The sequence below is a fragment of the Oncorhynchus nerka genome, linkage group LG3, assembly GCF_034236695.1.
Source record: "Oncorhynchus nerka isolate Pitt River linkage group LG3, Oner_Uvic_2.0, whole genome shotgun sequence".
Classification (NCBI taxonomy): Eukaryota; Metazoa; Chordata; class Actinopteri; order Salmoniformes; family Salmonidae; genus Oncorhynchus; species Oncorhynchus nerka.
Window position 1 is genome coordinate 86496665 of NC_088398.1, and position 26019 is coordinate 86522683.

Genomic DNA, 26019 nt, shown 5'->3' on the forward strand with positions numbered 1-26019 from the left:
GTGGACCACTAGGGGTAATATAACATCTATACAACACTGGGGGACCACTAGGGGTAATACAACATCTATACAACACTGGTGGACCACTAGGGGTAATACAACATCTATACAACACTGGGGGACCACTAGGGGTAATACAACATCTATACAACACTGGTGGACCACTAGGGGTAATACAACACTGGGGGACCACTAGGGGTAATACAACATCTATACAACACTGGTGGACCACTAGGGGTAATACAACACTGGTGGACCACTAGGGGTAATACAACATCTATACAACACTGGTGGACCACTAGGGGTAATACAACATCTATACAACACTGGTGGACCACTAGGGGTAATACAACACTGGTGAACCACTAGGGGTAATACAACATCTATACAACACTGGTGGACCACTAGGGGTAAAACAACATCTATACAACACTGGTGAACCACTAGGGGTAATACAACACTGGTGGACCACTAGGGGTAATACAACACTGGTGGACCACTAGGGGTAATACAACACTGGTGGACCACTAGGGGTAATACAACACTGGTGGACCACTAGGGGTAATACAACACTGGTGGACCACTAGGGGTAATACAACATCTATACAACACTGGGGGACCACTAGGGGTAATACAACATCTATACAACACTGGGGGACCACTAGGGGTAATACAACACTGGTGGACCACTAGGGGTAATACAACACTGGTGGACCACTAGGGGTAATACAACACTGGGGGACCACTAGGGGTAATACAACACTGGTGGACCACTAGGGGTAATACAACACCGGTGGACCACTAGGGGTAATACAACACTGGTGGACCACTAGGGGTAATACAACACTGGGGGACCACTAGGGGTAATACAACACTGGTGGACCACTAGGGGTAATACAACATCTATACAACACTGGTGGACCACTAGGGGTAATACAACATCTATACAACACTGGTGGACCACTAGGGGTAATATAACACTGGTGGACCACTAGGGGTAATACAACATCTATACAACACTGGGGGACCACTAGGGGTAATACAACATCTATACAACACTGGTGGACCACTAGGGGTAATACAACATCTATACAACACTGGGGGACCACTAGGGGTAATACAACATCTATACAACACTGGTGGACCACTAGGGGTAAAACAACACTGGTGGACCACTAGGGGTAATACTATAGACTATTGACGATTTGAGAAGGTTGTGGAGGGACAATAGAGCCCTGAGTACCAGGCCATTAGGACCTGATGGAGGGACATTAGAGCCCTGAGTACCAGGCCATTAGGACCTGATGGTGGGACATTAGAGCCCTGAGTACCAGGCTGTTAGGACCTGATGGAGGGACAATAGAGCCCTGAGTACCAGGCCATTAGGGACTGATGGAGGGACAATAGAGCCCTGAGTACCAGACCATTAGGACCTGATGGAGGGACATTAGAGCCCTGAGTACCAGGCTGTTAGGACCTGATGGAGGGACAATAGAGCCCTGAGTACCAGGCCATTAGGGACTGATGGAGGGACAATAGAGCCCTGAGTACCAGACCATTAGGACCTGATGGAGGGACAATAGAGCCCTGAGTACCAGGCAATTATGACCTGATGGTGGGACATTAGAGCCCTGTGTACCAGGCCATTAGGGCCTGATGGAGGGACAGTAGAGCCCTGAGTACCAGGCCATTAGGACCTGATGGAGGGACAATAGAGCCCTGAGTACCAGGCCATTAGGACCTGATGGAGGGACAATAGAGCCCTGAGTACCAGGCCATTAGGACCTGATGGAGGAACAATTGATTCCTGAGTACCAGGCCATTAGGACCTGATGGAGGAGCAATAGAGCCCTGAGTACCAGGCCGTTAGTACCTGATGGTCGTTAGTGAGTTGGGTCGGCTACTACTAAGGCATGTACAGAGTGCATAAGAGGATATTACCGTGACTCAACAGTCATGTAGAATATTAGTGCAGTCATGAATCATGACCGCCGGGGCGTGGCGTTGTCTAAACATACCTGGCATCTTCAGGAGTCTCTGCGTAGATGTGGTAGGTTCTCTCTTCAGTCACAATGTTCAGAGAATTCTCCTTAGCATGGTTATCTACTATGTCCCTGTAGACAGCAGGATAGGACACCACAGGTTAGAGACGGAGTAGGAATTGGAGAATTTAGGTTAGCTGCAGTAGGCCAACATTGCATTTCATTGGAAATGACACCAGGGCTCTGTCCAAAATGGAACACTAGTGCACTATTTTTGACAAGGGCCTATAGCATCAAAAGTAGTGCACTACATAGGGAATAGGATGTAGGAGAACTATGGGCCCTGGTTAAAAGTAGTGCACTCCACAGGGGAATAGGGTGCCATTTGGAACACAGCCCAGGCTCTTACTTGGCGGAGCGGATGTCGATGGTCCCCCTCAGTTTCTCCTCGCTGTCGCTCTCAAAGTACATGAGTTTATCGTCTCTCAGTACGAACCAGCGCAGCTTCCAGTTCCGTCTGGACAGAGTGGACATGCCACCTCCCTTCTTATACAGCCAGCCACTCTTCAGACTGTCCTGCTTAGCCCTGAACCACATGAAGGTTTCGTCCTTCAATACACACCACCTCCGTCGCCACGGGATCATCAGTCCACCTGGGAGAGAGAGATTGTCACATTATCTTTCTTCTTCCACCAGCTTGGTTATATGTTTACTTTGGCAACGCAAGTTTGGAAGTTAACTTTCCATGCCAATAAAGTGTATTAAATTGAACTGAATTGAGCGAGAGGGGGGGGAGGAATAGAGAAAGAGGGAAGAGAAAGGAGAGAGAATGGAGAGAGGAATAGAGAAATAGGGAGATAGAGGAGAGAGAGAGAGGGGGAGGAGAGAGAGAAGGGAGAGAGAGGAATAGAAAAAGAGGGAAGAGAGAGGAGAGAGAGGAATGGGGATATAAGGAGAGAGGGGAGAGAGAGAGAAATAGAGAAATAGGGAGAGAGAAGAGAGAGAGAGAGGGGGGAGAGAGAGAAGGGAGTTAGAAGGGAGAGAGAGGGGAGAGAGTGGGGGAGAGAAAGAGGGGGAGGGGAGAGAGAGAGGAATAGAGGAATAGGGAAGAGAGAGCGGGGGGAGAGAGAGGAATAGAGAGAGAGGGGGAGAGAGAGGAATAGAGAGAGAGGGGAGAGAGAGGAATAGAGAAAGAGGGGGAGAGAGAGAGGGGAGAGAGAGGAATAGAGAGAGAGGGGTGAGAGAGAGGAATAGAGAGAGAGGGGAGAGAGAGGAATAGAGAAAGAGGGGGGAGAGAGAGAGGGGAGAGAGAGGAATAGAGAGAGAGGGGGGAGAGAGAGAGAGAGAGGGGGGAGAGAGAGAAATAGAGAAAGAGAGGGAAAGAGAGAGAGAGACAGGTCCACTCCCCAACCAAGAATATGTGTATTAGACTACTGGAGCTCTACAACATAACAGAAGCCTGCTAGACTACTAGATCTCTACAACATAATAGAAGCCTGCTAGACTACTGGATCTCTACAACATAACAGAAGCCTGCTAGACTACTGGATCTCTACAACATAACAGAAGCCTGCTAGACTACTGGATCTCTACAACATAACAGGTGCCTGAAACATCTACATGCCTGTCGACCAGTGGTTTATCTAGCATCTGTCCCAAATAGCACCCTATCCCCCATGGGCCCTGGTCAAAAGTAGTGCACTATATAGGGAATAGGGTGCCGTTGGTGAATGTACTCACCCTTCATGTAGAGGTAGCTGTGAAAGTATGGAGGCCCAGAGCCGTTCAGTATATTGACCCTTCCATTGGAGACCTCCTCGTCTGTGTCCACATAACCATCGGTGCTTGTGTCACTGTCGATAAACTGAACATCATAGACATAGACATATTATTACACAGCTAATGTCTAGCCTGAGCACACACAGATCTGGGACCAGGCTGGGATAGTATGGTTCTGTTATAGATCTGGGACCAGGCTAGGATAGTATGGTTCTGTTATAGATCTGGGACCAGGCTAGGATAGAATGGTTCTGTTATAGATCATGGACCAGGCTAGGATAGTATGGTTCTGTTAGTGATGTAGATCTGGGACCAGGGTAGGATAGTATGGTTTTGTTGTAGGTATGGGACCAGGCTAGGATAGTATGGTTCTGTTATAGATCTGGGACCAGGCTAGGATAGTATGGTTCTGTTATAGATCTGGGACCAGGCTAGGATAGTATAGTTCTGTTTTAGATCTGGGACCAGGCTAGGATAGTATGGTTCTGTTATAGATCTGGGACCAGAATGGAATAGTATGGTTCTGTTATAGATCTGGGACCAGGCTAGGATAGTATGGTTCTGTTATAGATCTGGGACCAGGCTAGGATATTATGGTTCTGTTAGTGATGTTACAGATCTGGACCAGGCTAGGATAGTATGGTTCTGTTATAGATCTGGACCAGGCTAGGATAGTATGGTTCTGTTGTAGGTCTGGGACCAGGCTAGGATAGTGTGGTTCTGTTAGTGATGTTATAGGTCTGGGACCAGGCTAGGATAGTATGGTTCTGTTAGTGATGTTATAGGTCTGGGACAAGGCTAGGATAGTATGGTTCTGTTATAGATCTGGACCAGGCTAGGATAGTATGGTTATGTTGTAGGTCTGGGACCAGGCTAGGATAGTATGGTTCTGTTATAGATCTGGACCAGGCTAGGATAGTATGGTTCTGTTATTGATCTGGGACCAGAATGGGATAGTATGGTTCTGTTATAGATCTGGGACCAGGCTAGGATGGTATGGTTCTGTTATAGATCTGGGACCAGGCTAGGATAGTATGGTTCTGTTATAGATCTGGGACCAGGCTAGGATAGTATGGTTCTGTTGTAGGTCTGGGACCAGGCTAGGATAGTATGGTTCTGTTGTAGGTCTGGGACCAGGCTAGAATAGTATGGTTCTGTTGTAGGTCTGGGACCAGGCTAGGATAGTATGGTTCTGTTATAGATCTGGGACCAGGCTAGGATAGTATGGTTCTGTTATTGATCTGGGACCAGAATGGGATAGTATGGTTCTGTTATAGATCTGGGACCAGGCTAGGATAGTATGGTTCTGTTATTGATCTGGGACCAGGCTATGATAGTATGGTTATGTTAGTGATGTTACAGATCTGGACCAGGCTAGGATAGTATGGTTCTGTTGTAGGTCTGGGACCAGGCTAGGATAGTATGGTTCTGTTATAGATCTGGGACCAGGCTAGGATAGTATGGTTCTGTTATAGATCTGGGACCAGGCTAGGATAGTATGGTTCTGTTATAGATCTGGGACCAGGCTAGGATAGTATGGTTCTGTTATAGATCTGGACCAGGCTAGGATAGTATGGTTGTTGTAGGTCTGGGACCAGGCTAGGATAGTATGGTTCTGTTATAGATCTGGGACCAGGCTAGGATAGTATGGTTCTGTTATAGATCTGGGACCAGGCTAGGAATGTATGGTTCTGTTATAGATCTGGGACCAGGCTAGTATAGTATGGTTCTGTTATAGATCTGGGACCAGGCTAGGATAGTATGGTTCTGTTGTAGGTCTGGGACCAGGCTAGGATAGTATGGTTCTGTTGTAGGTCTGGGACCAGGCTAGGATAGTATGGTTCTGTTATAGATCTGGGACCAGGCTAGGATAGTATGGTTCTGTTATAGATCTGGGACCAGGCTAGGATAGTATGGTTATGTTATAGATCTGGGACCAGAATGGGATAGTATGGTTCTGTTATAGATCTGGGACCAGGCTAGGATAGTATGGTTCTGTTATTGATCTGGGACCAGGCTAGGATATTATGGTTCTGTTAGTGATGTTACAGATCTGGACCAGGCTAGGATAGTATGGTTCTGTTGTAGGTCTGGGACCAGGCTAGGATAGTGTGGTTCTGTTAGTGATGTTATAGGTCTGGGACCAGGCTAGGATAGTATGGTTCTGTTATAGATCTGGGACCAGGCTAGGATAGTATGGTTCTGTTATTGATCTGGGACCAGGCTAGGATATTATGGTTCTGATAGTGATGTTACAGATCTGGACCAGGCTAGGATAGTATGGTTCTGTTATAGATCTGGACCAGGCTAGGATAGTATGGTTCTGTTGTAGGTCTGGGACCAGGCTAAGATAGTATGGTTATGTTATAAATCTGGGACCAGGCTAGGATAGTATGGTTCTGTTATAGATCTGGGACCAGGCTAGGATAGTATGATTCTGTTATAGATCTGGGACCAGGCTAGGATAGAATGGTTCTGTTATAGATCTGGGACCAGGCTAGGATAGTAGGGTTCTGTTATAGATCTGGGACCAGGCTAGGAATGTATGGTTCTGTTATAGATCTGGGACCAGGCTAGGATAGTATGGTTCTGTTATAGATCTGGGACCAGGCTAAGATAGTATAGTTCTGTTATAGATCTGGGACCAGGCTAGGATAGTATGGTTACAAAAGGTCTATTTGACTGAAAGGCCTTTCTACTATTTGAATCATGTATATATACACTCCTTCCTTGGCCTCCAACTGCTCTTAATCATGTATATATTTTTTGATCCATACTGGATATTTTTCTGCCACCCTGAGATTCAGGGCCAGTGGTCAGGTATTCTGCCGCTGTGTACTCTCTGTTTAGGGCCAGTGGTCAGGTATTCTGCCGCTGTGTACTCTCTGTTTAGGGCCAGTGGTCAGGTATTCTGCCGCTGTGTACTCTCTGTTTAAGGCCAAATGGCATTCTAGTTTGCTCTGTTTTTTTGTTGATTCTTTCCAATGTGTGATTTGTCTCTCCCTCCCTCCCTCCCTCCCTCCCTACCCTGGGCTCTCCAACCCTGTTCCTGTAGCTACCCAGTACTCTGTATGCCATGGGCTCTCCAACCCTGTTTCCTGTGCCATGGCTCCAACCCTGTTCCCCAGTACTCTGTATACCATTGGCTCTCCAACCCTGTTCCTGCAGCTACCCAGTACTCTGTATAACATGGGCTCTCCAACCCTGTTCCTGCAGCTACCCAGTACTCTGTATACCATGGGCTCTCCAACCCTGTTCCTGCAGCTACCCAGTACTCTGTATAACATGGGCTCTCCAACCCTGTTCCTGCAGCTACCCAGTACTCTCTACACCATGGGCTCTCCTACCCTGTTCCTGCAGCTACCCAGTACTCTGTATACCATGGGCTCTCCAACCCTGTTCCTGTAGCTACCCAGTACTCTGTATACCCTGGGCTCTCCAACCCTGTTCCTGCAGATACCCAGTACTCTGTATACCATGGGCTCTCCAACCCTGTTCCTGCAGCTACCCAGTACTCTGTATACCCTGGGCTCTCCAACCCTGTTCCTGCAGCTACCCAGTACTCTCTACACCATGGGCTCTCCTACCCTGTTCCTGCAGCTACCCAGTTCTCTGTATACCATGGGCTCTCCAACCCTGTTCCTGCAGCTACCCAGTACTCTGTATAACATGGGCTCTCCAACCCTGTTCCTGCAGCTACCCAGTACTCTGTATACCATGGGCTCTCCAACCCTGTTCCTGCAGCTACCCAGTACTCTGTATACCATGGGCTCTCCAACCCTGTTCCTGCAGCTACCCAGTACTCTCTATACCATGGGCTCTCCAACCCTGTTCCTGCAGCTACCCAGTACTCTGTATACCATGGGCTCTCCTACCCTGTTCCTGCAGCTACCCAGTACTCTGTATACCATGGGCTCTCCTACCCTGTTCCTGCAGCTACCCAGTACTCTGTATGCCATGGACTCTCCAACCCTGTTCCTGCAGATACCCAGTACTCTGTATGCCATGGACTCTCCAACCCTGTTCCTGCAGCTACCCAGTACTCTGTATACCATGGGCTCTCCAACCCTGTTCCTGCAGCTACCCAGTACTCTGTATGCCATGGACTCTCCTACCCTGTTCCTGCAGCTACCCAGTACTCTGTATACCATGGGCTCTCCTACCTTGTTCCTGCAGCTACCCAGTACTCTGTATACCATGGGCTCTCCTACCCTGTTCCTGCAGCTACCCAGTACTCTGTATACCATGGGCTCTCCTACCCTGTTCCTGCAGCTACCCAGTACTCTGTATACCATGGGCTCTCCTCCTACCCTGTTCCTGTAGCTACCCCAAGTGCTTAATTATTGAAAACAAATTCAATTTGTTGGGGAAGCTCAATAGTAACATGTTTTCACAATGAAACATATTTCATTAAACTGTTGACGGGGAGGAGATGGAAACGCATGGTACTGTATAGTTAAAGTTATTATGAAAAGATATGTTTTTAAATCCCCTATTACTAGGCTATTCACTACAAATTGTAGGCTAACTGTAAACTGGCCTGCTCAATCAATGAACCAACAGCATCGCCTAGGGCTGTATGTTCTCTCCCAGACTCATGGGTAGAACGTTTGGGGCAGAAGGTAACCAGTCTACCCATGATGCATCATAATACAGTCTACACTCAAAGGCCAGTAATAGAATTTGTTTAATTTTGGAGTATAGGGTATAGCAGGGAAGGGCAACTTAGATGGGGGTGGGGGCCACCAACTTAGATGGGGTTGGGGGCCACGAACTTAGATGGGGGTGGGGGCCACGAACTTAGATGGGGTGGGGGCCACGAACTTAGATGGGGGTGGGGGCCACGAACTTAGATGGGGGTGGGGGCCACGAACTTAGATGGGGGTGGGGGCCACCAATTTAGATGGGGGTGGGGGCCACCAACTTAGATGGGGGTGGGGGCCACCAATTTAGATGGGGTGGGGGCCACCAACTTAGATGGGGTGGGGGCCACCAATTTAGATGGGGGTGGGGGCCACCAACTTAGATGGGGTTGGGGGCCCCCAATTTAGATGGGGGTGGGGGCCACCAATTTAGATGGGGGTGGGGGCCACCAATTTAGATGGGGTTGGGGGCCACCAATTTAGAAATTGGGGGTGGGGGCCACCAATTTAGATGGGGTGGGGGCCACCAATTTAGATGGGGTTGGGGGCCACCAATTTAGATGGGGTTGGGGGCCACCAATTTAGATGGGGGTGGGGGCCACCAATTTAGATGGGGTTGGGGGCCACCAACTTAGATGGGGTTGGGGGCCACCAATTTAGATGGGGTTGGGGGCCACCAATTTAGATGGGGTTGGGGGCCACCAATTTAGATGGGGTTGGGGGCCACCAACTTAGATGGGGTTGGGGGACACCAACTGAGATGGGGTTGGGGGACACCAACTTAGATGGGGTTGGGGGCCACCAACTTAGATGGGGGGTGGGGGCCACCAACTGAGATGGGGTTGGGGGCCACCAACTTAGATGGGGGGTGGGGGCCACCAAAAAGCAGAACTCATCATGAGAGGTCGCAGTGGCTCGTGGGTCTGCGTACCCACATCCATGATGAGTTAATTTCCTGGATTATACACATCTCGCCACAGGGTGGAGACAAATGTTTGCAGCTTTGAATATGATAACTGATGATCAATGGGCCCCACCCCGTTCGGTAATTCAAAGCTTTGAATATGATAACTGATGATCAATGGGCCCCGTTCGGTAATTCAAAGCTTTGAATATGATAACTGATGATCAATGGGCCCCGTTCGGTAATTCAAAGCTTTGAATATGATAACTGATGATCAATGGGCCCCACCCCGTTCGGTAATTCAAAGCTTTGAATATGATAACTGATGATAAATGGGCCCCACCCCGTTCGGTAATTCAAAGCTTTGAATATGATAACTGATGATCAATGGGCCCCGTTCGGTAATTCAAAGCTTTGAATATGATAACTGATGATCAATGGGCCCCGTTCGGTAATTCAAAGCTTTGAATATGATAACTGATGATCAATGGGCCCGTTCGGTAATTCAAAGCTTTGAATATGATAACTGATGATCAATGGGCCCCGTTCGGTAATTCAAAGCTTTGAATATGATAACTGATGATCAATGGGCCCCGTTCGGTAATTCAAAGCTTTGAATATGATAACTGATGATCAATGGGCCCCGTTCGGTAATTCAAAGCTTTGAATATGATAACTGATGATAAATGGGCCCCGTTCGGTAATTCAAAGCTTTGAATATGATAACTGATGATCAATGGGCCCCGTTCGGTAATTCAAAGCTTTGAATATGATAACTGATGATCAATGGGCCCCACCCCGTTCGGTAATTCGACAATGCTTACTACAAGTTTAGATACAGTAGCTGACCGCTAGACTAACTTACCAACTAACTGACCTATTAATCTAACTGTCAACAGTAAGTTGGGTCCTCGACTGGGTACCTGGTCTGCAAAGGGGGGGGGACCGCCAGTTGCCCATCGTGAGGCTAGACCAATTATATAACAAAGATGTCTTAAATCAGCCATGTGTCATATGTGGTTGGCTATGTATTGTATAACAGCACGATTATTATCAGGGTTTTTTTCAGGCTTGGGCTCATAGATGGACCGATGCTTATGCATCAGCTCTAATATGCTTATGGGTGAATGAATCATCCCCTTTAGAAAGGGCTGTCCAGTTTGTTGTTAGGCTTTGAAACAACATCCACAACAAACATGTTTTACACTGTTAAAACCTGTTATTGAACTGCTTTCCTCAAATTAATCATTACACCCGAGTTAGAGTGGTTAAAGGGACAATAGAGCACTGAGTACCAGGCCATTAGGGACAATAGAGCACTGAGTACCAGGCCATTAGGGACAATAGAGCCCTGAGTACCAGGCCGTTAGGACCTGATGGAGGGACAATAGAGCCCTGAGTACCAGGCCATTAGGGACAATAGAGCCCTGAGTACCTGGCCATTAGGGACAATAGAGCCCTGAGTACCTGGCCATTAGGACCTGATGGAGGGACAATAGAGCCCTGAGTACCAGGCCGTTAGGACCTGATGGAGGGACAATAGAGCCCTGAGTACCAGGCCGTTAGGACCTGATGGAGGGACAATAGAGCCCTGAGTACCTGGCCATTAGGACCTGATGGAGGGACAATAGAGCCCTGAGTACCAGGCCGTTAGGACCTGATGGAGGGACAATAGAGCCCTGAGTACCAGGCCGTTAGGACCTGATGGAGGGACAATAGAGCCCTGAGTACCAGGCTGTTAGGACCTGATGGAGGGACAATAGAGCCCTGAGTACCTGGCCATTAGGACCTGATGGAGGGACAATAGAGCCCTGAGTATCAGACCATTAGGACCTGATGGTATTTAGCAAGTTTAGGTACCACCAAAGCATGTCTAGAGTGCAGAAAAGGAGATTGCTGTGACTCAACGTTCATGTGGAATTTTACTGCGGTCATGACTCATGATTGCCCGTGCGGCGGTAACACTGTCACCACAACAGCTCTAGCTGTAGTCTGTCAGAACAATATGACTGGGAGCCATGTGATCTGGGAGCCATGTGATCTGGGAGCCATGTGATCTGGGAGCCATGTGATCTGGGAAACACATGCTGCAGAAGTTCCGTCCAACGGATCTGTGTAGCTAGATATGAGTAGTACTCCGTCAATATAAGGACAATCCATTTCAATCTACTGTAACACTGTAGCATAACGACTAAAAAGCTAAAGGAAAACGCTCTTTTAACACTTTCAGTTTGTAGAACTGTTTCAGTATATCAGTCTGTTTCAGTATATCAATCTGTTTCAGTATATCAATCTGTTTCAGTATATCAATCTGTTTCAGTATATCAGTCTGTTTCAGTATATCAGTCTGTTTCAGTATATCAATCTGTTTCAGTATATCGATCTGTTTCAGTATATCGATCTGTTTCAGTATATCAGTCTGTTTCAGTATATCGATCTGTTTCAGTTTCAGTATATCAGTCTGTTTCAGTATATCAATCTGTTTCAGTATATCAATCTGTTTCAGTATATCAGTCTGTTTCAGTATATCGATCTGTTTCAGTATATCGATCTGTTTCAGTATATCAGTCTGTTTCAGTATATCAATCTGTTTCAGTATATCAATATGTTTCAGTATATCAGTCTGTTTCAGTATATCAGTCTGTTTCAGTATATCAGTCTGTTTCAGTATATCAATCTGTTTCAGTATATCGATCTGTTTCAGTATATCAGTCTGTTTCAGTATATCAATCTGTTTCAGTATATCAATCTGTTTCAGTATATCGATCTGTTTCAGTTTCAGTATATCAATCTGTTTCAGTATATCAGTCTGTTTCAGTATATCGATCTGTATCGATCTTGAAAAGAGCGGATGCTTAATGACTAACATGTAAATGTAAACATAGTACTCACAGAGTCTGAGCTGCCTCTGAAGGAGTCCAGGCTGTTCTGAGTACAGGATGATTTCCTCAGCACCTCCTCATCAGTAGCATGTCCGTCCGTGATACTGGCTCCGTCTCCCGAGCCTGTACTCCCCTGCACCTCCTCAAACTCCTCCTGGTCACAGTCTGACTCTGTGTCTGGTAGGATGCTAAAGGAGATCTCCTCCCTGGCTCCTGGGACAGGCCCAGTGGGCATAAAGTCTACCCTAGAGGGAGCCACGTCTCCTCTTCTCACTGGCACAGCCTCAGGGACTGTGGTGGGCATAACGTCTACCCTGGCGCAGGGTCTGTTGGGTATAACCTCGAATCTTCTGGGTACTCTGTTGATGTCTGGAGCCACCTCTGTTCTCCTGGTGGGTTGGTGGCACAAAGCTTTACCTCCTCCGGTGGTGAGGGCAGGGAGAGGAGGTGGAGCAGGGTGGTGTGTAGGGACACTAGATCCATAGGAGGTGAGGGGGTAGTAAACAGGGGGGCAACACGGGGCCTGTGAGAGGGCCAGGGCCTGTGCTACTAGTCCCTCAGCGAAGGCCGGAGGAGGAGGAGGGAGGGAAGAGAAGAGCTCCTGGTCCAGAGGGATCTCCGCAGGGAGAGGGAAGTCAGGAAGGGGGATACCACTACCGGGACACTCCTCCTTAGCATGGAAGCCCTCATCCACCTCATCCACCTCTTCCTCGGCCCGGGCCAGGGGAGCGGCGCTCTCTGAGGGGTCGTGGAGATTCTCCTCGCTGGACAGACTCTGTTCCAGACCCCCAAAGTCCAGGAGCTCCAGGAACTCTGTAGCCACGCGAGACGCCTCCTTCTCCAGCCGGTAGATCTCTGCGTCCCTCCTCTGCCGGAGCTCCTCCCCGTTCCCTCCAAGGCCGTCCCCTAACATGGACACCCCGTCCTCCTTCTGGCGCTGCAGTCTCTCAATCTCCTTCTCCAGTCGAAGGATCTCCTCCATCTGACGGGACTCCTCCTCAGAGGTGTGAGGGTGCAGGGAGTGGGACAGGGACACCTCCTTGTGGTACACCTCCTCATGGGGAGCAAGATACTCCATCCTCAGGGAGTTCCTAAAGAGAGAGAAGAAGAGAAAGAACATGATTAGATGGTTGGCTGATGGCTGACAGTACAGTACCAGTGTATGTTGGTTGGTTGGCTGATGGCTGACAGTACAGTACCAGTGTATGTTGGTTGGCTGATGGCTGGCAGTACAGTACCAGTGTATGTTGGTTGGTTGGCTGATGGCTGACAGTACAGTACCAGTGTATGTTGGTTGGTTGGTTGGCTGACAGTAAAGTACCAGTGTATGTTGGTTGGCTGATGGCTGACAGTACAGTACCAGTGTATGTTGGTTGGCTGATGGCTGACAGTACAGTACCAGTGTATGTTGGTTGGCTGATGGCTGGCAGTACAGTACCAGTGTATGTTGGTTGGTTGGTGGCTGACAGTACAGTACCAGTGTATGTTGGTTGGTTGGCTGACAGTACAGTACCAGTGTATGTTGGTTGGTTGGTTGGTGGCTGACAGTACAGAACCAGTGTATGTTGGTTGGCTGATGGCTGACAGTACAGTACCAGTGTATGTTGGTTGGCTGATGGCTGACAGTACAGTACATTATGTTGGTTGGTTGGTGGCTGACAGTACAGTACCAGTGTATGTTGGTTGGCTGATGGCTGACAGTACAGTACCAGTGTATGTTGGTTGGCTGATGGCTGACAGTACAGTACCAGTGTATGTTGGTAGGCTGATGGCTGACAGTACCAGTGTATGTTGGTAGGCTGATGGCTGACAGTACAGTACCAGTGTATGTTGGTTGGTTGGCTGATGGCTGACAGTACAGTACCAGTGTATGTTGGTTGGCTGATGGCTGACAGTACAGTACCAGTGTATGTTGGTAGGCTGATGGCTGACAGTACAGTACCAGTGTATGTTGGTTGGCTGATGGCTGACAGTACAGTACCAGTGTATGTTGGTAGGCTGATGGCTGACAGTACAGTACCAGTGTATGTTGGTTGGCTGATGGCTGACAGTACAGTACCAGTGTATGTTGGTTGGCTGATGGCTGACAGTACAGTACCAGTGTATGTTGGTTGGCTGATGGCTGACAGTACAGTACCAGTGTATGTTGGTTGGTAGGCTGATGGCTGACAGTACAGTACCAGTGTATGTTGGTTGGCTGATGGCTGGAAGTACAGTACCAGTGTATGTTGGTTGGCTGATGGCTGGCAGTACAGTACCAGTGTATGTTGGTTGGCTGATGGCTGGCAGTACAGTACCAGTGTATGTTGGTTGGTTGGCTGATGGCTGACAGTACAGTACCAGTGTATGTTGGTTGGCTGATGGCTGACAGTACCAGTGTATGTTGGTCGGCTGATGGCTGACAGTACAGTACCAGTGTATGTTGGTCGGCTGATGGCTGACAGTACAGTACCAGTGTATGTTGGTTGGCTGATGGCTGACAGTACAGTACCAGTGTATGTTGGTTGGCTGATGGCTGACAGTACAGTACCAGTGTATGTTGGTTGGTTGGCTGATGGCTGACAGTACAGTACCAGTGTATGTTGGTTGGTTGGCTGATGGCTGACAGTACAGTACCAGTGTATGTTGGTTGGTAGGCTGATGGCTGACAGTACAGTACCAGTGTATGTTGGTTGGTTGGCTGATGGCTGACAGTACAGTACCAGTGTATGTTGGTTGGTTGGCTGATGGCTGACAGTACAGTACCAGTGTATGTTGGTTGGTTGGCTGATGGCTGACAGTACAGTACCAGTGTATGTTGGTTGGTTGGCTGATGGCTGACAGTACAGTACCAGTGTATGTTGGTTGGTTGGTTGGCTGACAGTAAAGTACCAGTGTATGTTGGTTGGCTGATGGCTGATAGTAAAGTACCAGTGTATGTTGGTTGGCTGATGGCTGACAGTACAGTACCAGTGTATGTTGGTTGGCTGATGGCTGATAGTAAAGTACCAGTGTATGTTGGTTGGCTGATGGCTGACAGTACCAGTGTATGTTGGTTGGTTGGTTGGCTGATGGCTGACAGTACAGTACCAGTGTATGTTGGTAGGCTGATGGCTGACAGTACAGTACCAGTGTATGTTGGTAGGCTGATGGCTGACAGTACAGTACCAGTGTATGTTGGTTGGTAGGCTGATGGCTGACAGTACAGTACCAGTGTATGTTGGTTGGCTGATGGCTGACAGTACAGTACCAGTGTATGTTGGTTGGCTGATGGCTGACAGTACAGTACCAGTGTATGTTGGTTGGCTGATGGCTGACAGTACAGTACCAGTGTATGTTGGTTGGCTGATGGCTGACAGTACAGTACCAGTGTATGTTGGTTGGCTGATGGCTGACAGTACAGTACCAGTGTATGTTGGTTGGCTGATGGCTGGAAGTACAGTACCAGTGTATGTTGGTTGGCTGATGGCTGGCAGTACAGTACCAGTGTATGTTGGTTGGCTGATGGCTGGCAGTACAGTACCAGTGTATGTTGGTTGGTTGGCTGATGGCTGACAGTACAGTACCAGTGTATGTTGGTAGGCTGATGGCTGACAGTACCAGTGTATGTTGGTAGGCTGATGGCTGACAGTACAGTACCAGTGTATGTTGGTTGGTTGGCTGATGGCTGACAGTACAGTACCAGTGTATGTTGGTTGGCTGATGGCTGACAGTACAGTACCAGTGTATGTTGGTAGGCTGATGGCTGACAGTACAGTACCAGTGTATGTTGGTTGGCTGATGGCTGACAGTACAGTACCAGTGTATGTTGGTAGGCTGATGGCTGACAGTACAGTACCAGTGTATGTTGGTTGGCTGATGGCTGACAGTACAGTACCAGTGTATGTTGGTTGGCTGATGGCTGACAGTACAGTACCAGTGTATGTTGGTAGGCTGATGGCTGACAGTACAGTACCAGTGTATGTTGGTTGGCTGATGGCTGACAGTACAGTACCAGTGTATGTTGGTAGGCTGATGGCTGACAGTACAGTACCAGTGTATGTTGGTTGGCTGATGGCTGACAGTACAGTACCAGTGTATGTTGGTTGGCTGATGGCTGACAGTACAGTACCAGTGTATGTTGGTTGGCTGATGGCTGATAGTAAAGTACGAGTGTATGTTGGTTGGCTGATGGCTGACAGTACCAGTGTATGTTGGTTGGTTGGTTGGCTGATGGCTGACAGTACAGTACCAGTGTATGTTGGTAGGCTGATGGCTGACAGTACAGTACCAGTGTATGTTGGTAGGCTGATGGCTGACAGTACAGTACCAGTGTATGTTGGTTGGCTGATGGCTGACAGTACAGTACCAGTGTATGTTGGTTGGCTGATGGCTGACAGTACAGTACCAGTGTATGTTGGTTGGCTGATGGCTGACAGTACAGTACCAGTGTATGTTGGTTGGTAGGCTGATGGCTGACAGTACAGTACCAGTGTATGTTGGTTGGTAGGCTGATGGCTGACAGTACAGTACCAGTGTATGTTGGTTGGTAGGCTGATGGCTGACAGTACAGTACCAGTGTATGTTGGTTGGCTGATGGCTGACAGTACAGTACCAGTGTATGTTGGTTGGCTGATGGCTGACAGTACAGTACCAGTGTATGTTGGTTGGCTGATGGCTGACAGTACAGTACCAGTGTATGTTGGTTGGCTGATGGCTGGAAGTACAGTACCAGTGTATGTTGGTTGGCTGATGGCTGGCAGTACAGTACCAGTGTATGTTGGTTGGCTGATGGCTGGCAGTACAGTACCAGTGTATGTTGGTTGGTTGGCTGATGGCTGACAGTACAGTACCAGTGTATGTTGGTTGGCTGATGGCTGACAGTACAGTACCAGTGTATGTTGGTTGGCTGATGGCTGACAGTACAGTACCAGTGTATTTTGGTCGGCTGATGGCTGACAGTACAGTACCAGTGTATGTTGGTTGGCTGATGGCTGACAGTACAGTACCAGTGTATGTTGGTTGGCTGATGGCTGACAGTACAGTACCAGTGTATGTTGGTTGGCTGATGGCTGACAGTACAGTACCAGTGTATGTTGGTTGGTTGGCTGATGGCTGACAGTACAGTACCAGTGTATGTTGGTTGGTAGGCTGATGGCTGACAGTACAGTACCAGTGTATGTTGGTTGGTTGGCTGATGGCTGACAGTACAGTACCAGTGTATGTTGGTTGGTTGGCTGATGGCTGACAGTACAGTACCAGTGTATGTTGGTTGGTTGGCTGATGGCTGACAGTACAGTACCAGTGTATGTTGGTTGGTTGGCTGATGGCTGACAGTACAGTACCAGTGTATGTTGGTTGGTTGGTTGGCTGACAGTAAAGTACCAGTGTATGTTGGTTGGTTGATGGCTGATAGTAAAGTACCAGTGTATGTTGGTTGGCTGATGGCTGACAGTACAGTACCAGTGTATGGTGGTTGGCTGATGGCTGACAGTACCAGTGTATGTTGGTTGGTTGGTTGGCTGATAGTACAGTACCAGTGTATGTTGGTTGGTTGGCTGATGGCTGACAGTACAGTACCAGTGTATGTTGGTTGGTTGGCTGATGGCTGACAGTACAGTACCTGTGTATGTTGGTTGGTTGGCTGATGGCTGGCAGTACAGTACCAGTGTATGTATGTTGGTTGGCTGATGGCTGACAGTACAGTACCAGTGTATGTTGGTAGGCTGATGGCTGACAGTACAGTACCAGTGTATGTTGGTTGGTTGGTTGGCTGACAGTACAGTACCAGTGTATGTTGGTTGGCTGATGGCTGACAGTACAGTAACAGTGTATGTTGGTAGGCTGATGGCTGACAGTACAGTACCAGTGTATGTTGGTAGGCTGATGGCTGACAGTACAGTACCAGTGTATGTTGGTTGGTAGGCTGATGGCTGACAGTACAGTACCAGTGTATGTTGGTTGGCTGATGGCTGACAGTACAGTACCAGTGTATGTTGGTTGGTTGGCTGATGGCTGACAGTACCAGTGTATGTTGGTTGGCTGATGGCTGACAGTACAGTACCAGTGTATGTTGGTTGGTAGGCTGATGGCTGACAGTACAGTACCAGTGTATGTTGGTTGGCTGATGGCTGACAGTACAGTACCAGTGTATGTTGGTTGGTTGGCTGATGGCTGACAGTACAGTACCAGTGTATGTTGGTTGGTTGGCTGATGGCAGTGTATGTTGGTTGGCTGATGGCTGACAGTACCAGTGTATGTTGGTTGGCTGATGGCTGACAGTACGGTACCAGTGTATGTTGGTTGGTTGGCTGATGGCTGACAGTACAGTACCAGTGTATGTTGGTTGGTTGGTGGCTGACAGTACAGTACCAGTGTATGTTGGTTGGCTGATGGCTGACAGTACAGTACCAGTGTATGTTGGTTGGCTGATGGCTGACAGTACAGTACCAGTGTATGTTGGTTGGTTGGCTGATGGCTGACAGTACAGTACCAGTGTATGTTGGTTGGCTGATGGCTGACAGTACAGTACCAGTGTATGTTGGTTGGTTGGCTGATGGCTGACAGTAAAGTACCAGTGTATGTTGGTTGGCTGATGGCTGACAGTACAGTACCAGTGTATGTTGGTTGGCTGATGGCTGACAGTACAGTACCAGTGTATGTTGGTTGGTTGGTGGCTGACAGTACAGTACCAGTGTATGTTGGTTGGCTGATGGCTGACAGTACAGTACCAGTGTATGTTGGTTGGTTGGCTGATGCTGACAGTACAGTACCAGTGTATGTTGGTTGGCTGATGGCTGACAGTACAGTACCAGTGTATGTTGGTTGGCTGATGGCTGACAGTACAGTACCAGTGTATGTTGGTTGGTTGGCTGATGGCTGACAGTACAGTACCAGTGTATGTTGGTAGGCTGATGGCTGACAGTACAGTACCAGTGTATGTTGGTTGGCTGATGGCTGACAGTACAGTACCAGTGTATGTTGGTTGGTTGGTGGCTGACAGTACAGTACCAGTGTATGTTGGTTGGCTGATGGCTGACAGTACAGTACCAGTGTATGTTGGTTGGTTGGCTGATGCTGACAGTACAGTACCAGTGTATGTTGGTTGGCTGATGGCTGACAGTACAGTACCAGTGTATGTTGGTTGGCTGATGGCTGACAGTACAGTACCAGTGTATGTTGGTTGGTTGGCTGATGGCTGACAGTACAGTACCAGTGTATGTTGGTAGGCTGATGGCTGACAGTACAGTACCAGTGTATGTTGGTTGGCTGATGGCTGACAGTACAGTACCAGTGTATGTTGGTTGGTTGGCTGATGGCTGACAGTACAGTACCAGTGTATGTTGGTAGGCTGATGGCTGACAGTACAGTACCAGTGTATGTTGGTTGGCTGATGGCTGACAGTACAGTACCAGTGTATGTTGGTTGGTTGGCTGATGGCTGACAGTAAAGTACCAGTGTATGTTGGTTGGCTGATGGCTGACAGTACAGTACCAGTGTATGTTGGTTGGCTGATGGCTGACAGTACAGTACCAGTGTATGTTGGTTGGTTGGCTGATGGCTGACATTACAGTACCAGTGTATGTTGGTTGGTTGGCTGATGGCTGACAGTACAGTACCAGTGTATGTTGGTTGGTTGGCTGATGGCTGACATTACAGTACCAGTGTATGTTGGTAGGCTGATGGCTGACAGTACAGTACCAGTGTATGTTGGTTGGCTGATGGCTGACAGTACAGTACCAGTGTATGTTGGTTGGTTGGCTGATGGCTGACTGTAAAGTACCAGTGTATGTTGGTTGGCTGATGGCTGACAGTACAGTACCAGTGTATGTTGGTTGGCTGATGGCTGACAGTACAGTACCAGTGTATGTTGGTTGGCTGATGGCTGACAGTACAGTACCAGTGTATGTTGGTTGGCTGATGGCTGACAGTACAGTACCAGTGTATGTTGGTTGGCTGATGGCTGACAGTAAAGTACCAGTGTATGTTGGTTGGTTGGCTGATGGCTGACAGTACAGTACCAGTGTATGTTGGTTGGTTGGTTGGTGGCTGATAGTAAAGTACCAGTGTATGTTGGTAGGCTGATGGCTGACAGTACAGTACCAGTGTATGTTGGTTGGTTGGTGGCTGACAGTAAAGTACCAGTGTATGTTGGTTGGCTGATGGCTGACAGTACAGTACCAGTGTATGTTGGTCGGCTGATGGCTGACAGTACAGTACCAGTGTATGTTGGTTGGTTGGCTGATGGCTGACAGTAAAGTACCAGTGTATGTTGGTTGGCCGATGGCTGACAGTACAGTACCAGTGTATGTTGGTTGGCTGATGGCTGACAGTACAGTACCAGTGTATGTTGGTAGGCTGATGGCTGACAGTACCAGTGTATGTTGGTTGGCTGATGGCTGACAGTACAGTACCAGTGTATGTTGGTTGGCTGATGGCTGACAGTACAGTACCAGTGTATGTTGGTTGGCTGATGGCTGACAGTACAGTACCAGTGTATGTTGGTTGGCTGATGGCTGACAGTACAGTACCAGTGTATGTTGGTTGGTTGGCTGATGGCTGACATTACAGTACCAGTGTATGTTGGTAGGCTGATGGCTGACAGTACAGTACCAGTGTATGTTGGTTGGCTGATGGCTGACAGTACAGTACCAGTGTATGTTGGTTGGTTGGCTGATGGCTGACAGTACAGTACCAGTGTATGTTGGTTGGCTGATGGCTGACAGTACAGTACCAGTGTATGTTGATTGGCTGATGGCTGACAGTACAGTACCAGTGTATGTTGGTTGGCTGACAGTACAGTACCAGTGTATGTTGGTTGGCTGATGGCTGCCAGTACCAGTGTATGTTGATTGGCTGATGGCTGACAGTACAGTACCAGTGTATGTTGGTTGGCTGATGGCTGACAGTACAGTACCAGTGTATGTTGATTGGCTGATGGCTGACAGTACAGTACCAGTGTATGTTGGTTGGCTGATGGCTGACAGAACAAGTAACAGTGTATGTTGGTTGGCTGATGGCTGACAGAACAAGTAACAGTGTATGTTGGTGTACCTGTTGTTAGCTGTAGTGTTTTTCTTCTCTTCCTGTCCGTTGCTAAGCTCCTCCTCTTTTCTACTCAGTGCTTCATGCTCCTGTTGTAGTCTCAGTCTCTCCTCATTCTTCCTCAACTGCTCCAGCTCTAACACCCTTTGTCTCTCCTCCTCTTCCTCTCTCCTTCTCCGCTCCTCTTCCTCTCTCCTCCTCCGCTCCTCCTCCTCTTCCTCCCTCCTCCTCCGTTCCTCCTGCTCTCGTCTCGTCTCCTCTTCCTGCCTCCTGCTCTCCTCCTCCCTACTCTTCCTCTCCTCCTCCTCCCTCTGCCTTCTCTCCTCCTCCTCCCTCCTCCTTTTCTCCTCAGAGAGCTGTCGATAGAGGCCTCGGGCCAGCCGACCACGTTGGTGTTTCTGGAGAAGGACAGCTGCAGCACGGAGCCGCAGGAACACGCGTCTCCAGAAGTGAGCCCTGTAGTTCTTCTGGATGGTGATGGTGCTGGTCAGGACCCTCCTATAGTGCTTCCTATGGGGACACATATAGTCAGTCACTACCTCTTATAGTGCTTCCTATGGGGAGGGGACAACACAAGACAAGTCACTGTCTGGCTGTCCACTCATTGTTCAAACAACATTTCACCCACAATGCCCCTCTCCCTCACCCACAGGACCCCCACCCAGACTCTCCACTCTACTCTATCTGGAGCTCTACTCTTTATCCTAGTCTGGAGCTCTACTCTCTACTCTACTCTGTCTGGAGCTCTACTCTACTCTACTCTGTCTGGAGCTCTACTCTCTACTCTACTCTGTCTGGAGCTCTACACTACTCTACTCTGACTGGAGCTCTACTCTACTCTACTCTGATTGGAGCTCTACTATACTCTGATTGGAGCTCTACTCTACTCTACTCTGTCTGGAGCTCTACTCTCTACTCTACTCTGACTGGTGCTCTACTCTACGCTACTCTACTCTGTCTGGAGCTCTACTCTACTCTGTCTGGAGCTCTACTCTCTACTCTACTCTGACTGGAGCTCTACTCTCTACTCTACTCTGACTGGAGCTCTACTCTACTCTGACTGGAGCTCTACTCTCTACTCTACTCTGACTGGAGCTCTACTCCACTCTGTCTGGAGCTCTACTCTCTACTCTACTCTGACTGGAGCTCTACTCTACTCTGTCTGGAGCTCTACTCTCTACTCTACTCTGAATGGAGCTCTACTCTACTCTACTCTGTCTGGAGCTCTACTCTACTCTGTCTGGAGCTCTACTCTACTCTATTCTGATTGGAGCTCTACTCTCTACTCTACTCTGTCTGGAGCTCTACTCTACTCTGTCTGGAGCTCTACTCTCTACTCTACTCTGACTGGAGCTCTACTCTACTCTACTCTGACTGGAGCTCTACTCTCCTCTACTCTGTTTGTAGCTCTACTCTCTACTCTACTCTGACTGGAGCTCTACTCTACTCTGTCTGGAGCTCTACTCTCTACTCTACTCTGACTGGAGCTCTACTCTCTACTCTACTCTGACTGGAGCTCTACTCTACTCTGTCTGGAGCTCTACTCTACTCTACTCTGCCTGGAGCTCTACTCTACTGTACTCTGCTCTGTCTGGAGCTCTACTCTCTACTCTACTCTGCCTGGAGCTCTACTCTACTCTGACTGGAGCTCTACTCTACTCTGACTGGAGCTCTACTCTTTACTATAGTCTGTCTGGAGATCTACTCTCTCCTCTACTCTGTCTGGAACTCTACTCTTATCTGGAGCTCTGCTCTCTACTCTACTCTGATTGGAGCTCTACTCTACTCTGTCTGGAGCTCTACTCTACTCTGTCTGGAGCTCTACTCTACTATACTCTGACTGGAGCTCTACTCTCTACTCGACTCTGTCTGGAGCTCTACTCTACTCTGTCTGGAGCTCTACTCTACTCTGACTGGAGCTCTACACTACTCTGTCTGGAGCTCTACTCTCCTCTACTCTGTCTGGAGCTCTACTCTACTCTACTCTGCTCTGTCTGGAGCTCTACTCTCTACTCTACTCTGCCTGGAGCTCTACTCTACTCTGTCTGGAGCTCTACTCTTTACTATAGTCTGTCTGGAGATTTACTCTCTCCTCTACTCTGTCTGGAACTCTACTCTTATCATGAGCTCTGCTCTCTACTCTACTCTGATTGGAGCTCTACTCTACTCTGTCTGGAGCTCTACTCTACTATACTCTGACTGGAGCTCTACTCTTTACTATAGTATGTATGGAGCTCTACTCTTTACTATAGTATGTCTGGAGCTCTACTCTGTACTCTACTCTGACTGGAGCTCTACTTTACTCTGTCTGGAGCTCTACTCTTTACTATAGTATGTCTGGAGCTCTACTCTTTACTATAGTATGTCTAGAGCTCTACTCTCTCTAGTCTGTCTGGAGCTCTACTCTACTCTGACTGGAGCTCTACTCTCTACTCTACTCTGACTGGAGCTCTACTCTACTCTGTCTGGAGCTCTACTCTCTACTCTACTCTGACTGGAGCTCTACTTTACTCTGTCTGGAGCCCTACTCTCTACTCTACTCTGACTGGAGCTCTACTCTCTACTCTACTCTGACTGGAGCTCTACTCTACTCTGTCTGGAGCTCTACTCTCTACTCTACTCTGCCTGGAGCTCTACTCTACTCTGTCTGGAGCTCTACTCTTTACTATAGTCTGTCTGGAGATTTACTCTCTCCTCTACTCTGTCTGGAACTCTACTCTTATCATGAGCTCTGCTCTCTACTCTACTCTGATTGGAGCTCTACTCTACTCTGTCTGGAGCTCTACTCTACTATACTCTGACTGGAGCTCTACTCTCTACTCGACTCTGTCTGGAGTTCTACTCTTTACTATAGTATGTATGGAGCTCTACTCTTTACTATAGTATGTCTGGAGCTCTACTCTGTACTCTACTCTGACTGGAGCTCTACTTTACTCTGTCTGGAGCTCTACTCTTTACTATAGTATGTATGGAGCTCTACTCTTTACTATAGTATGTCTGGAGCTCTACTCTGTACTCTACTCTGACTGGAGCTCTACTCTACTCTGTCTGGAGCTCTACTCTCTACTCTACTCTGACTGGAGCTCTACTTTACTCTGTCTGGAGCTCTACTCTCTACTCTACTCTGACTGGAGCTCTACTCTACTCTACTCTGATTGGAGCTCTACTCTACTCTGATTGGAGCTCTACACTACTCTACTCTGTCTGGAGCTCTACTCTCTACTCTACTCTGACTGGAGCTCTACTCTACGCTACTCTACTCTGTCTGGAGCTCTACTCTACTCTGTCTGGAGCTCTACTCTCTACTCTACTCTGACTGGAGCTCTACTCTCTACTCTACTCTGACTGGAGCTCTACTCTACTCTGACTGGAGCTCTACTCTCTACTCTACTCTGACTGGAGCTCTACTCCACTCTGTCTGGAGCTCTACTCTCTACTCTACTCTGACTGGAGCTCTACTCTACTCTGTCTGGAGCTCTACTCTCTACTCTGAATGGAGCTCTACTCTACTCTACTCTGTCTGGAGCTCTACTCTACTCTGTCTGGAGCTCTACTCTACTCTATTCTGATTGGAGCTCTACTCTCTACTCTACTCTGTCTGGAGCTCTACTCTACTCTGTCTGGAGCTCTACTCTCTACTCTACTCTGACTGGAGCTCTACTCTACTCTACTCTGACTGGAGCTCTACTCTCCTCTACTCTGTTTGGAGCTCTACTCTCTACTCTACTCTGACTGGAGCTCTACTCTACTCTGTCTGGAGCTCTACTCTCTACTCTACTCTGACTGGAGCTCTACTCTCTACTCTACTCTGACTGGAGCTCTACTCTACTCTGTCTGGAGCTCTACTCTACTCTACTCTGCCTGGAGCTCTACTCTACTGTACTCTGCTCTGTCTGGAGCTCTACTCTCTACTCTACTCTGCCTGGAGCTCTACTCTACTCTGACTGGAGCTCTACTCTACTCTGTCTGGAGCTCTACTCTTTACTATAGTCTGTCTGGAGATCTACTCTCTCCTCTACTCTGTCTGGAACTCTACTCTTATCTGGAGCTCTGCTCTCTACTCTACTCTGATTGGAGCTCTACTCTACTCTGTCTGGAGCTCTACTCTACTCTGTCTGGAGCTCTACTCTACTATACTCTGACTGGAGCTCTACTCTCTACTCGACTCTGTCTGGAGCTCTACTCTACTCTGTCTGGAGCTCTACTCTACTCTACTCTGACTGGAGCTCTACACTACTCTGTCTGGAGCTCTACTCTCCTCTACTCTGTCTGGAGCTCTACTCTACTCTACTCTGCTCTGTCTGGAGCTCTACTCTCTACTCTACTCTGCCTGGAGCTCTACTCTACTCTGTCTGGAGCTCTACTCTTTACTATAGTCTGTCTGGAGATTTACTCTCTCCTCTACTCTGTCTGGAACTCTACTCTTATCATGAGCTCTGCTCTCTACTCTACTCTGATTGGAGCTCTACTCTACTCTGTCTGGAGCTCTACTCTACTATACTCTGACTGGAGCTCTACTCTCTACTCGACTCTGTCTGGAGTTCTACTCTTTACTATAGTATGTATGGAGCTCTACTCTTTACTATAGTATGTCTGGAGCTCTACTCTGTACTCTACTCTGACTGGAGCTCTACTTTACTCTGTCTGGAGCTCTACTCTTTACTATAGTATGTCTGGAGCTCTACTCTCTCTAGTCTGTCTGGAGCTCTACTCTACTCTGACTGGAGCTCTACTCTCTACTCTACTCTGACTGGAGCTCTACTCTACTCTGTCTGGAGCTCTGCTCTCTACTCTACTCTGACTGGAGCTCTACTTTACTCTGTCTG

The 26019-nt window shown here is 48.3% G+C and overlaps 1 protein-coding gene across 1 annotated transcript in view; it reads right to left on the reverse strand.

Annotated features, from left to right (window-relative positions):
• The window catches only part of LOC115127140 (unconventional myosin-X-like), a 322940-nt gene that overhangs the window by 105692 nt on the left and 191229 nt on the right, over positions 1 to 26019 (reverse strand). Inside the window, exons 23-28 of the mRNA XM_065016386.1 lie at positions 21203 to 21703; positions 18439 to 18459; positions 12201 to 13281; positions 3723 to 3846; positions 2392 to 2635; positions 2019 to 2114 (exon numbers count right to left, since the gene is read on the reverse strand). Of these exons, the coding sequence (XP_064872458.1) occupies positions 2019 to 2114; positions 2392 to 2635; positions 3723 to 3846; positions 12201 to 13281; positions 18439 to 18459; positions 21203 to 21703 (2067 nt within the window). The remainder of the gene's footprint in view (positions 1 to 2018; positions 2115 to 2391; positions 2636 to 3722; positions 3847 to 12200; positions 13282 to 18438; positions 18460 to 21202; positions 21704 to 26019) is intronic.